This window comes from Castor canadensis, chromosome 13 (assembly GCF_047511655.1).
Source record: "Castor canadensis chromosome 13, mCasCan1.hap1v2, whole genome shotgun sequence".
Taxonomy (NCBI): domain Eukaryota; kingdom Metazoa; phylum Chordata; class Mammalia; order Rodentia; family Castoridae; genus Castor; species Castor canadensis.
Window position 1 is genome coordinate 71,759,981 of NC_133398.1, and position 13,009 is coordinate 71,772,989.

The 13,009-nt window shown below is 48.7% G+C and overlaps 1 protein-coding gene across 6 annotated transcripts in view; it reads right to left on the reverse strand.

Moving 5' to 3' along the window:
- Positions 1 to 434: 434 nt before the first annotated feature.
- Positions 435 to 13,009, reverse strand: part of Apba1 (amyloid beta precursor protein binding family A member 1) — a 205,104-nt gene continuing 192,529 nt past the window's right edge. For all 6 annotated transcript variants that reach the window (XM_074052005.1, XM_074052007.1, XM_074052006.1 and 3 more), the window contains 3 exons: positions 6,228 to 6,347; positions 4,926 to 5,066; positions 435 to 4,254 (listed from right to left, as the gene is read on the reverse strand). In XM_074052005.1, coding sequence (XP_073908106.1) covers positions 4,183 to 4,254; positions 4,926 to 5,066; positions 6,228 to 6,347 — 333 coding nt within the window. In that variant the 3' untranslated portion in view covers positions 435 to 4,182. The remainder of the gene's footprint in view (positions 4,255 to 4,925; positions 5,067 to 6,227; positions 6,348 to 13,009) is intronic.

Here is a 13,009-nt window from a genome sequence, read left to right on the forward strand (position 1 = left end):
TTACACAGGCTTAACACAGGCCACCTGGGGGGTTTCTGGGGGAGGAGGGGGAAATGAATTCCACAGAGGCTGGTGAAGTAGCTCAAGTGGCAAGAGTGCCTGTATAGCAAGCATGAGGCCTTAAGTTCAAACCCCAGTGCCACCAAAAACAAAAAAAAGAAAAAGGGAAATGAATTCCTATTTCCCTTCTCTCAATGAGGGAACAAAATATGAAATCCAAGGGTCTCTTCTCCCATTCATAGCCTCCTGGTGGAACACTAGCTGTAACAACCTCTGGTGTCTAAAACCAAGTCAGCTTCACAAATAAAAGCTTGGCTCCGAGCAGCAAGTAGTACCTATGGGCAGGAGGTGGCCCATTAGGGAAGCCAGAGTTCTCTCAGTGAGCTGGAACAGTCCTGTCCCTACCCTGAAACAATCAGATGCTCAGTCAGGGCAAGAGGTGACGTTCTTGTTTATTGTTGCAGCAACTCTTATACAGACATTAGCGTTCAGTTAAATAAGGAGAAAGCACATTTAAATACATCACAACCCAAACCAGACAACTGCGGTCACAGTATGTAGAAGAGAGGGCAGGCCAGGATTGGTGACCAGACTGTCAGAGGATATACATTCAGTGGGTGTGCAGTGCCAACATTCCAGGCTCACGTGTAGATACATTGTATTTATATATTTTATTTATATTTATATATAGAGATCATTGAGTGTATACAAAGAACAATATTGTTACAAATACAATACTAGACTTCTCCTGACCCTGTGCAATAAGCTCTATCGCACCCTCTTTATAGCACGGTAATACAAGTTCATACTCTAGGTGCTGTGCTAAGTATGTACAAGAGATTTCATCCCCACATGGTCCTCACACACTGCCTTGATGGAGGGGGGGGAATCAAATTAAGAATTGTGTGCTTAAGTGGACTCCAACCAGGGAGGGAGCAGACACAGGTGAAACTCAAAACCAAGTGGCCTGGTGAAGGTGAGAGTTAATGCATCAGGAAGAGGTGGACCTTGGTTGTAAACATAGATAATGACTACACCACAGGGTGGAGAGGCCCAAGATGGTCTCTGTGGATGGGTGTGTAACAGGGAGTGTTGGGTACGGATGGGGGCTTCAGGGGAGAGGAGGAGCAATGCGGGAGGTAGTAGGTTACTCTGGACTCTCTGAAGGCCAGTGTTGATGGGCAATGTTCAGAAAGCAAACCCGTGTGATATGCTCCACCCCCTAGGAGCCGGCTCTGGTGAGGGAGGCAGGTGTTGCTTGGGAAGTGGGCTCCAGGCATTGGTCTTTGGGGGTTTCTTCCTCTCATAAACACCCAAGGCTTATGGTGGCTCCCTGAAATGCTCCCATTGGAGACAGCATAGAATGGTGGATTCTGGTACAATGTGACTGGACTAGGAGGGGGAGGCGAATCTGGGAGCCTGTTCCCAAAGGTGAGTCACCAGCCTGTCCCAACTGAGAAGCTAGAGTGACTTTGTGCCTCACAGTGTGGAGAAAGGTTGCGCTGTACATAGTCTACCCCCTTGTGTGGGATGCTGAGATATTTACATATATAACTATACATATGGGGTGTTAGAAGGAAAAGAGACCACCACTCTCTTGGGACTTTCATTTGACTAACATCTGAGACCCCAATTCTGAGGTTCACCACTCCCAGGCTGATGTTAGTAGAGGAAAAAGACGCTTCAGCCAGGTGGGCCTGGACCAGGCTCTGACAACTTCCCTCCAGGTGTGAGGAACCACTCTGATGGACACAAAATAACGTGGAGGATATATAGTCTTACTCTTATGCTAAAATGTTAGTTGTCTAGGAGAGCTTATAAAATTGGCTTTTCAGCACCTTTGGAAGTTTCCAAGGTTATTGTGCAACAGGAATAGGAAGTATTTTCTCTCTCCTTTCTCCCTGGGGTAAACATAATTAACAGTAGTTATTTGGGGGCTATAAAGGGGCATGTGGGTGGAGTTCCTGTCCCCTGGCCAATTGTGGACCAGCCTGTGTGTTCTTGTCCAGGTGCTTGGGAGGTGCCCAGAGTGGTCAGCTGGGAGCACACAGGCAGGAGCCCCTCCAAATGTCTTCTAAGGCTCCTGCTGCCTGCAGTGTCACTGACAGTGCTTCCTTCCCTGTCCTACTTATTGGCTCTTTTTGGCAGAGGGGAGATGCACTGATGACATTTTAGACACTCTGCAGTCTGGTTATTTGTGGAAAGGCAAATAGAGCCTGGGCTGTAGTCCTGGTCCTCACACTTGTGGTGGGCTGACCCTCAAGTGGGTCACTCAGCAGCGCACTGTTACGCATCCTTCACACAGATCTAGGGGTCCTGGATCACCAATGCTGGCCCCCCACTCCCACCCCACACAGCTCTCTGCAGCAGCCAGACCCCCTTCTCTTCCCAGATTGGACATCCGGGTGGCCAGTGGCCTGTCTTCACAGGACTTTTTGAATAACAATCAAACAGAGTTCAGCCACTGGTTCCTTTCAAGCATTTGGCTTGCCTGACTCTCTGCAGTGAACTTGTAAGTCCAGGGTCTTGGGCAGGAACCACATTGCTTTCTGGCTGAAGTCTCTTGTTCCTGATCTTGTTATACTCATGTTTCTCGCTTCCCCAATCCCTCTATTCTATGACTCCATCTTACCTAACATTTGCTCACTGAATCCCTATTTCCACAGACATAACATAAATATCCCAGATGCAGAGATCAGGGGTTATAATAATATTACAAAATATATTGTTTTTTCTTCCCCTGTCTCTACTGAGGTCATGAATGAAACAAAACAAAACAAAAAACTAAACCATACCCCACATGATCTTTGAACCAAGAATAAGTGACCAGCTCAGAATAATAATATCACTAAAACACCTGCACTGGGCAGAGACGTAGCCCACAAATGTGAGGCACCTGATAGAAACACAGAACATTCTACACCAGCTGGAAACTCTCTCAGACCCAGAAGGCAGCAAGACAAAGTCTCTGGAACACATCTGGGGATTCTTAGGCATAACTTGAGGTCATTATTGTCCCTTTAATTTCGTGAGTTATGGCTATTCTGCCTTTCAAACACCATGTCCTGCTCAGTGGCTCCGGCAGAACATAAGGCTGGCCTCACTTTGGACCAGGAAGCATGACACTAGGGCACTCATATCACCATCTTCTAGGGGAATAGTCTGTCTCTCTGAGAACACCCAGATGTGCACACGGGGGTAGGGGAGTCTAAGGACACTCTTAAGGTCAAGGTGGAATTGGGAGGGCCGTGCCCCAGCCAGGGAGGACATCTCTCTCAGGACCAGGCCAGCTACCTCCTGCATGCTTGACCTCCTGTGGGGGTGGGGGGAAAGGGGTCTCCCAGGAAGGTGCTGTGGGTTTTCTAGGGGGCTCTGTGTACCAGATTGTCAGCTTACCTCACTGGTGGTGGGGAGCAGGGAAGAGTGATCTGCAAGCGAGTGTGTGTGTGTGTGTGTGTGTGTTACAGAAAAGCAGACAGTGCCTGCCTGTGATTATCTATGTGATTATCTACTGACTGGTAACCTTGGGACAACCTGGCAAAGCTTCAGATACCCAGTGAACTGTCCAGCTCTCTGTGGCACTATGGTAGCCTTGTCCAATGCTGTCATTTTCCCCTTTTATCCTTGGATGAGAAGGCTCATATTAGAACACACACACACATCAAAACTAAAACTAGCAATGGAGGAAGCTTAAGGTTGGGTCAGAAATTCTGGGCAGAAATGACGTATGGCACCCCAACTACACAGCGGCCAGTGCATATATATCCTTAAAGGCATGGCTTTCCCATCACTACCATTTCCCATCAAGCAAGGCGATGAGAGCAGAGATCAGCAACTGGGTTTTAGTCACCGCTGAGTGGGCCCCGCACTGCCTCCTGCCTCTGGGAGCTCCTAGGAGATCTGCGTCTTGGGGAGCAATAGGCCCCCTTGGGATTTCCAAAGGCCCTCCAGGATGGTCCAGGGAAGATCTCCAACCTCAAGGGAGCACATACTGAACTTCCCTGGTATTACAGAAGGGGCTGGGGAGAACAACCTGGAGAGAGACACAGCGGATTCTTCTCTTCCTGTGTAAGACCGAATGTTGGGCAAGAGGGGACTATCTCAGTGGACACACGGATGCAGCACAAGAAACACAACGACGGTGAGGAGAGTCCTCCATGCATGGCCCTGCAAGGTGCACACTCAGATGTAAACGGGCTGCTCCTGGGCCGTCAGCAGTCTGTACATGGCTGCTGGCATCGTCTTCATGTGGATCTGAGGGCAGAGAGCGGGTTAACTGGGGTAGAGGCTGGGAAGGACCTTATGGGCAGTACCTCCCACCATGGGGGCCTTCCAAGATCGTGCCCCAACGCTTCTGGGGACCTAACCCCGGGTGGCCTCCATGAAGAATGGAAGTCTTTCTAGAAAGTGCAAGGGTAGTGGGAAATGAACAAGGAAAACCAGGGAAGGCTTACACTCCCTGTCAAATGCTCTTATTCTCACCAGTCCTTTGAAAGTCACAATTCTTCAAATGGAAGGTGGCTCTGGGCTTCTAATTGTTTCTGCCTCCCTTTGCAATAAGGAAACGACAGTCCCTTGGCCCTAGCACTACAGTGAGGATGCCAGGTGAGGCTGGGCCAGAGAGATGCCTCTAAGGACCACTGTGTTACGAGACTTGTATCTTCCAAGCACATTTAGTGGAATGAACTGAGAAAACCAGAAAACTTGGGGAGCCCCAAAGAGAAGCAATACAACTCTAAGTGTTGAGGGGAAGGTGAGCAAATAATTCTGGGAGCTGTCAGACAGCCACTGGCTCATGGGTGTAACATCTGGTCCAGAAGGTTCTAGATATTGACGAGCACCTGGGAGGGGAAGGGAGGCTCTGGCAGGTTCCCTGCAAGGGGCACCAGAGAGCACCCTCAGCCCCTGCTGGGCCTTACTCCTACCTCCCCAACAGCATTGGAGAGGATGTGGACGATCTTCTCATGGGGTGTGGCCACCACACTCTGCCCGTTGATCTCGATGATCCGATGCCCGACACGGACGCCTCCTCTCTCCGCTATTCCCCCTCGCATGAGGCTGCAGATCTGCCAGAGCCAAGTACCAAGTTACACCTCCTGGCAGGACGTCTTAGACACGCGCAGGGACAGACGGGAAACTGTCTTCCCTGAGAAGCTGACTGGCGAGGTTTGGGCCATTTAAGTCTCTTGGGTTCTTTTCACCAGAAATAGGCTTGGCAGGTTCTCGGGCTGCCTTGTTTGTGTTTTTTGCACAGAGAATGCTGCATGTCACTGGATTTCATGGCATGCTGAGCTCTGACTACTTCTCATTCCCCCTGGGCCTGTCACCTGGGTGCTAGTGTTTCAGACGATCAGCCTGTGCAGCACAGGTTAGACGGACCTCCCACAGTGAGAGTGGGGCTCTCACACAGAACTGTTTAATGCCAGTTCTGTTTAATTAGGGTCACCAATGCATGAGCCAAAGTGGCACTGGAACTCTGCAGATGTTCCACAGTGCGGCTGGCAAGAGAGGAGAGGCACCTTTTGGCTCTTGGTCAAACTCATTTTCCTACAGAAATGGCACTGAGGCTGGTTTTTGTCATGGCACAGCTAGGCACTGTACTGGGTGAGGCTCCTGGCCTCTGGCAAAGGAGCCCTCCGTGGCTGCAGGGTATAGGTACCCCACCTCACACATAAGCAACTTGAATTGTCCAGGAGTAAGTGCTAATCAAGCTGACTTTATATTCCAGGCTGTCCATCTTTACTTAAAAGCCTATGCAAACAGACTTGCGACAAACACACTTAGTATGTTGGAGGGTGTGGGTTCTTCTGACTCCCTGATACTCTGGGGTGAAAATAATCCTTAGCTTCTTTCCACATCTGAGATTAAAACCAGGGATCTAGGGCTGAGGGTGCTTGTGTAGTATGCACAACCCACAAATACAACCCCCAAGGTCTAGTCAATTAAACCCCAAAACCAAAAGGCTTCTTCCTGGATGAATATTTTCAGAGAATGGACCAGCTTTTTTTAAAAAAAAAAAATCAAACACAGCTACATTTTCATTAGTCAACGTTTTGGGGGAGGGAAAATGAAGGGGAATGATGCAGGGGGTGAATTCACCTATGATATATTTGATATATTGTAAGAACCTCTGTAAATGCCACAATGTATCCTCAGCACAATAAAAAAATAAAATTATTGTATTAAATACATATTGTGGAAGAGGGTATGGAGTGAGGTGAACTTACAATTCCATTCTGGACACTGAAACCCAGCTGGTAGCGAAGGTCTGGTCTTCTGATTAATACGGTGGTCACCGGAGGACATCTCACAATATTCAGCTTCACTCGCGACTGATTCTTCAAGCCCTTAAACGTGAATAAAATACAATGGACACAGTGACTCTTGAGGTGGACAGAATAAATCAAAGCCAATGGCGCCCAAAGCAGAAGCATCCCCCATGAGTCTTCCAGAGTCCTCACTGCCCAGAGGCCTTGACACTTGAGAAGGTACCTAAGGGAGAAACTACCGGGTCAAGGTGGAGTCCATATGGAGATGGGTTTCCTGCAGGGGGCATTTTCATTTTGGGGAACGGACGGCGTTCAAGGGAGCTGAATAAGAGTGCAACTGTGAGGCAGTGGCACAAGTGCTTTTTGGCTTCAAAGATGGGTGATACACACGATCTCTGGTGGTCAGGAGAGACACAAGCGGGAAACAAACTTTTTTCCCCAGGGCAAACTCTCTAAGCAGTGATGACTAACAAGGGACAATGAAAATCAACAGCAAGCAGCCCGCTGACCTGGGCCTGTTTTCTCTGGTCTCTGATGCTACTCTGCCCAATCTCAGTAGGAAAGCAGGGAGGAGAACTGGACTCCAAGTAGTGTGTGCCTCCTTGGAGGATGGTGGAGGTGGCTGGAAGATGGGTGTTGATGGAGAGGGAAGAAGAAATAAGACATAGAGACTCTTCAGGGTGTCAAGATCCTCCCTCTAGATCAGAATGGAGCATGGAAGGAAAGCTGGTCTTTGAATTTGGAAAGGAAATGTGTTTCTGAGCCTGTCTGCAGCTTCCGCCACTTTGCTGTGGTCTAGGCTGAGCTCAGGCTCCTGTTCTCTGATCACACTCCGAGCAGTAACAGGGGCCCTTCCCTCTCCTTTAGAAAAGCAGCACAAAGCTACCCTGTCCCTTCCTCAGGGAGGCCCACCTATCACCTCCTCCGCTTCATGCTGAGAGGAGGGGCCAGGCAGAAGTAACCAGTACCTTCCAGATGGCCTGCTCTGCCTCTGAAGACTCTGGCTTGCTGGGGCAGGTACAGGCAAGGGCTCACAGCAGTAGCTTCCCAGGCGGCTTCAAGTTTCAGTGCACAGAGAAAATTATGTTTGCGTCATGGGACAAGAAGACCACACTATCGTGGCTGGTGGGTCTGCTGCCTGGCCCTGCTGCTAGAGCACTTAGGCAGGCAGCACCAGCCTGCCTGGACTCCCATCTGCTAAGGCCAGCTGAAGGAAACTGCTCAAGGTCAGGCACAGTCGCTCTCTAAGGGACAAGGGCGAAGGTGTTCTTAAAACACATTCTCAAGGTGGGTGAGCAATCTTTCCTTCAGGAGAGAGAAGCCACCAGGGGAAAGGGAGGGATTCAGGGAAAAGATGGCCTCTATTCTATCCAGGCTCATGGTGTCCCTAGAGACAGCACCCTGTGAACTGACCACGGGTCCAGTATGTGCCCACTGTAAGCGAGGTGGAAAGAGAGATACCGGGAGAACAACAAACCCAGGAAAGGCACACATGAAGGTGATGGCTTGCCTCCAATTCTATAAATAGCAATCTTCTAATTCCACAGCTCCTCTATCACTCCCGACCTAGTCTGCAAACTTTGCCTGCCAGAGGTCAGGACTCACGGTTCTCATTTTATAGATGAGAACACAGACATCTGTATGAAATCTTGTCCAAGGGCTCTACGCAGTCAGGATTGAGATCATGGGCTCCCTGCTCTGGCCTCCACCTACCTCACAAGCACCTTGCTCAACACAGGTGAAATGGGGGTTAGAAAGCATCAGCGCCAAAAGACTTGGTGGCAAGGGTGTGACTTGCTACTCTGAGTGGCAGAAGACACCCACACATCATTCGTTTCTAAGTAATGATGGTTTGCTTTAGATTGAGGGAGAGAGGCTTTTTTTGCCTCTGGGTAGCTGACCTTGCTATGCTTGGCCAATAGGATTCTCCAGCCCCACGCCAGCAGCAGCACTAGTATGTGGTCATATGTTAGGAAGCAAATTCTGGGCTCCACCCCAGACCATCTGAATCAGAAAATCTTGGCAGGGGTAGGGTGTGGAGAACCCAAAAACCTGTGCTAACAAGTCTTCCAGGTAATTCTGATGCTTGCTCAGGCTTGACAACAGGTGAGAGACAGACCTTGCCTCTCCTGTATCCAGGGACTTCACTTCTCCAAGGTGACTAGAGCTACAGATGGCCAGTTACTACCCACACTTGTGGATCCTAGGAAGACTGGGGAAGGCACACAGCTTGTGGGAGGGATGGTTAGCTCAGTCACTGCACAGCCTGGCCCAGTTCAGTCATCTCCATGTCTGCAGAATGTGTGAGCACCCCCAGGATTGCTCTGCACTACATCCCTCCCAGTCACAAGGATAGTAACCACCTGCCAGTGAACGTGGACTCCTGCACAGCACCATCTGGAGGTTCACAGGAGCTGCCTCAGTTAATCTCCCTGACAAAGTGGCAGCTATACAATTATTCCTATTTTATAGAAGAGGAAATTGAGGCTCAGAAATACTAAGTGATTCACTCAAGTTCATACACAGCCAGCTTCTATCCCAGATCCATCGTTTTAAAAATCCATAATGCTTTCTCATACATGCATCCGTACATGTGTATACACACATATGTAGTGTGACGGTGCCTTTCATGATTAAGGTTTGCTCAACAAAGAGGCCATAAACAGCTAAAGAAGAAAAAAACCCAAATCTTTTATTCCAACCTTGAATCGGGGTCATGTTTTAGGTCACCATCTTACATAGTATGAGTTTTTCAGGGCTCCTGATCCTCATATCCTTCCTACTCATTGCCTTTTGGGGTGATTCCAGTTGGTCCTCTCAGTGTGAGTTTCCTCCCTTCTGAAGTGCTCTGTTTCTGGGGGATTTGAGCTTTCCAGTGGCTGTCATTTGGCTTGTGGTCGCATGCACCATGAGACTTGGTGTTCACACTCATGTTACCATCACCAGTGTCCCCCAGTTGCTAGGGGACTTCTCTGGTTAAGGAAATGTTATCTTTGAAGCAAGCAATGGAGTGAGTGGAGTGTGCCTCTTTCTGGATGAGAGTCTGTAAACAACCTGGACTTCATGCACAACAGCAGGTCCATCACCCATGTTGTCAGGGAGATAATGCTCTGGCTTTTAGCTCCTAGTAGTGAGACGAGCATGGCCCGCTGAGGAGAACTGTGTTGGTGTCAGAGACCTGCACTGTCATTGTGTTTCTGCTACCACAAATGGGTGGGGGGGGGGTGCAGCTCTCAGGCACTTTGCTGTATCTCAGTTTTCTCTTCCCCTAAGAGGGTAAAACTTTGCCAAGTCCAATTTCTGTTTTTAACCCCTTTTCGCATGTTTTTTTGGTGGTACTGGGGTTTGAACTCAGGGCTCCACACTTGCTAGACGGGTGCTCTAGCACCTTTGAGCCACTCCTCCCAGTCCTCACATATATTTTCTTTATATGTCCTCAACACCAAATCTCAGCCAGTACACTTGAAAACATCTATTCCCTACCATTAAAAATAGGCGTCTTCTGCAGGGAGTGGGGGGGTATGGCAAAGGGAAGCTCAGAATATTGTTTGTGCATATATTTATTTCTTTTGAGTGTTTTTTCCTTCTTGTTCATGTAATCAAAAAATATTTATGAGTCACTTCTATGTTCCAAGAAAATGTGTTAGATCCTGGAGGATGGGCGAGGCAAGGCATCCCTGGGCTCCCTGGAGCTCAGGGGAGGGGTGGACAAGACAGAATGTGAGAATTAAGACAGGGCTGCAGGGCACGGGGAAGGCCAGCCAGAGGGGGCTTCTTGGCATCATGAGACCAAGAATTCGTGGGAAACAAAAGCTAAGAAGGCTAAGCCAGGATCCTGTTGTCAGAATCACAACCCTTCAGACAAAGCTACCTACCTTAAACTTTTATACCTATTAACTGCCAAGATTATTCTGGTATGCCTGTGCAATCCAAACCTTACCGAACACACTGAAATGCAAGAGAATGACCCTATTTTCTCAGTGTAACCTAAAATATTCACATTGCTCTAGTGGGCTTGTTTCTTTTTATGCGAATTGACTGCAGGTGGCTGATTGGTCCCTCAGCAAAAGAATTTTAAGACTGGGGAAAGGGTGTTGCAAAACGAGGCTGGGAGAAATGATTTGAAATAACCAGACGGTGCGTTTGCTCTGCTGCTCCTAATCAGTGTTTGAAGTTTGGTCCCATTAACTTAGATTTCTTAGCTGCCATTTTATTGGAGGTGCCAATTAAATAAGTGGTCATTTTGTCTCCATGCCAACAGTGGAATGCTGCAGCAAATTAAGAAATATGGTGGGAGGGGAAGAAGCCAGAATGGTTTCTATAGCAACAGGAGAGCAGAACTATGATGATTCTGTGAAGGAAAGGGAAGCTGGGCTCTAGGTTAAAAAGGAACAAAAATCCAGAGGGCAGGACTTGGAGCCAATGGAGTGAGCAGATACACATGCTAACATGCTTCACCTACCAGTAATGACGCTTCAGGAAAGAATTGTAATGGGAAAAGTAAGAGCTAGGAAAACAATTAGATAATTTGATTTCTATACCTTTAGACATATATTCTACTGCCTGCAACCTGGGAGAGCAAAAGGCCAGCATGCAATGAAATGGCAATATGCAAAAAACACTGCTTTAGATGCCTGTTCCTCAAAGTGTGAACTGAAGACTGGTGATGTTACCACCCTTGGTAGTTTGCTGAAAATACAGAGCCCACTCAAGACCTGTCAGATCAGAACCTGCATTTTAACAAGATCCCTGGGTGAGCTGCAAGAGTCTCAGCACTGGGTTTTATCAGGATGCGAGTTGCTGGCTTAGATACTTCCAAGAGCACTGAGGCACACTAAACAAACACGACCACAAGGCTTTCAAGTCCAGATGTTCCCTGGCAGTGACTGAGGCAGTGCAACAAAAAAAGGAGGTATTGGCTAGAGAATTTAAACAGTACTCAACCCACAGAAAGTCAATCTGCACTTGGTACTGGTGATTCCAGCAGGTAGCACTGATCAATTCCCCACTCCCCCTAGCTAAGGTAGGCCGCAGATGGGCAATCTCATTTTTTCATTCAACAAAGCTGCATATCTGGGGGCACTGAGATCGCTCTGCAGATTGTAACTGGAGCCTGGCTGCTATGTTTGCCTCTTCTGAGGGCAGCCATGGAGGTAGTGGATTTCTTACACTCCATCTTCATGAGCTATGTCTCTTTCATGATCACACGGCTGTTTAATCTTCTGATTCTATGGAGACCCTGTTTACAGGCATCAAAGTTAGCTACTCAAACAAATCTTCCCCCGTAGGAAGCTCTCAGGCAGCTGTTTGCACACTGAAGCAAGCTTTGTTTCTCCCTTGACTTGGTAACCCATGGGACAGAGCTGAATCCCCATGTGGCAGCAAAGGCAGTCAGGCTACCCTCACAGATCTCATAGCCCCTTCATCTGATCTGTCTCCTTTGGAGAGTGTCAGGGAGAATGGAGAGGACTGTCAGGCTCACTGGCCAGCTGGAGATCCTTAGCAAGTCGTCTGTGCCTTCAGGGATTCAGATGACTCATGTATGAACTAGGCATTGGCCATCCCCCTCAAGGCTGTCCTGAGAGGATGCGGTGGCTTGTGGGAAGGCCAGGTACTGAGGTGGAGCCAGCCAATCCTTGAGAATTCCTGCTTTCTTGTCCCCACCTTCACTTAAGTTAGCCTCTTGTCTCAGTCAACTCAGCAGGTGTAACAAAATACTGCAGACTTGGTCCCTTGTAATCAAGTTACTTCCAGCAGTTCTGGAGGCTGAAGTCATAGGTGAGGATGCCAGCTTACTCAGGATCTAATGAGGGGCCTCTTCCTGGTTGTAGACTGCTGATTTTTGGCTGCCCTTGCAGGGAGAAAAAACCAGAAAGCCCTCTGGGGTCCTTGGCATAAGGGACTGATCCCACTCATGAGGGCTCCACCCTCATGACCTAATCACTTCCCAAATGCCCTACCTCCAAATACCCCATAATGGAATTAGAACTTCAACGGATTATTCTGAGGGGCCACATTCAGTCTAAAATACTCCCTTCTCCACATCTCAAAACTTCCCCAGCCCATACCAACTTCCCACAAAGTCTCTCTCACTCAGCTTCATCTCACTGATTTCTGTTCTACACCTGAATTCCAGAGCCCCTATCAGGGGACCATGGACCCCTGGATTGGATAAGTCTTTGAGGTGGTGGGGGGTTCTGTCCTGTGTACTGTAGGATGTTTGGTAGCATCCCTGCCTCCACCTCCTGGATGCCTGTAGTACCTCCTCCCCAGTGGGACAGCTGAGAGAGTCTCCAGGGTGTGCAAGATCACTCCTGGCTGAAAGTCTGGCATTGGACGCAGGCTGTCTACTGGCTGAGTGACCGGGATCTACCTGTGACCAGCTATGTGATCACCTTTCTGTGACTGAGTTTTCCTAACCTGTGCTATGGGTGAAAGGATGATATCTGCCCCACAGAAGCTGTCACAAGAGTTCCATTAGCTAATCTGTGGCTAACAGTCCTGTCACCTCTTCCTATTGACCAAGCCCCTAGTGGGGGTTGTATGTGCTGTGCCCTTGGGCTACACAGCCCCTTGTGCTTCTCATACCTGCACACAGGTGTTTAACAAGTACCTTGTTCAATGGGGAAAGAGAGATGCTATGTGGTCCTACCTCCCTACCTTAGGCCCCTCCTCCCCTCTCCACATCATCTTAACAACACCAGATCAGCCCTCTCAGGTCAGGCTCAGAGCCTGTCCCT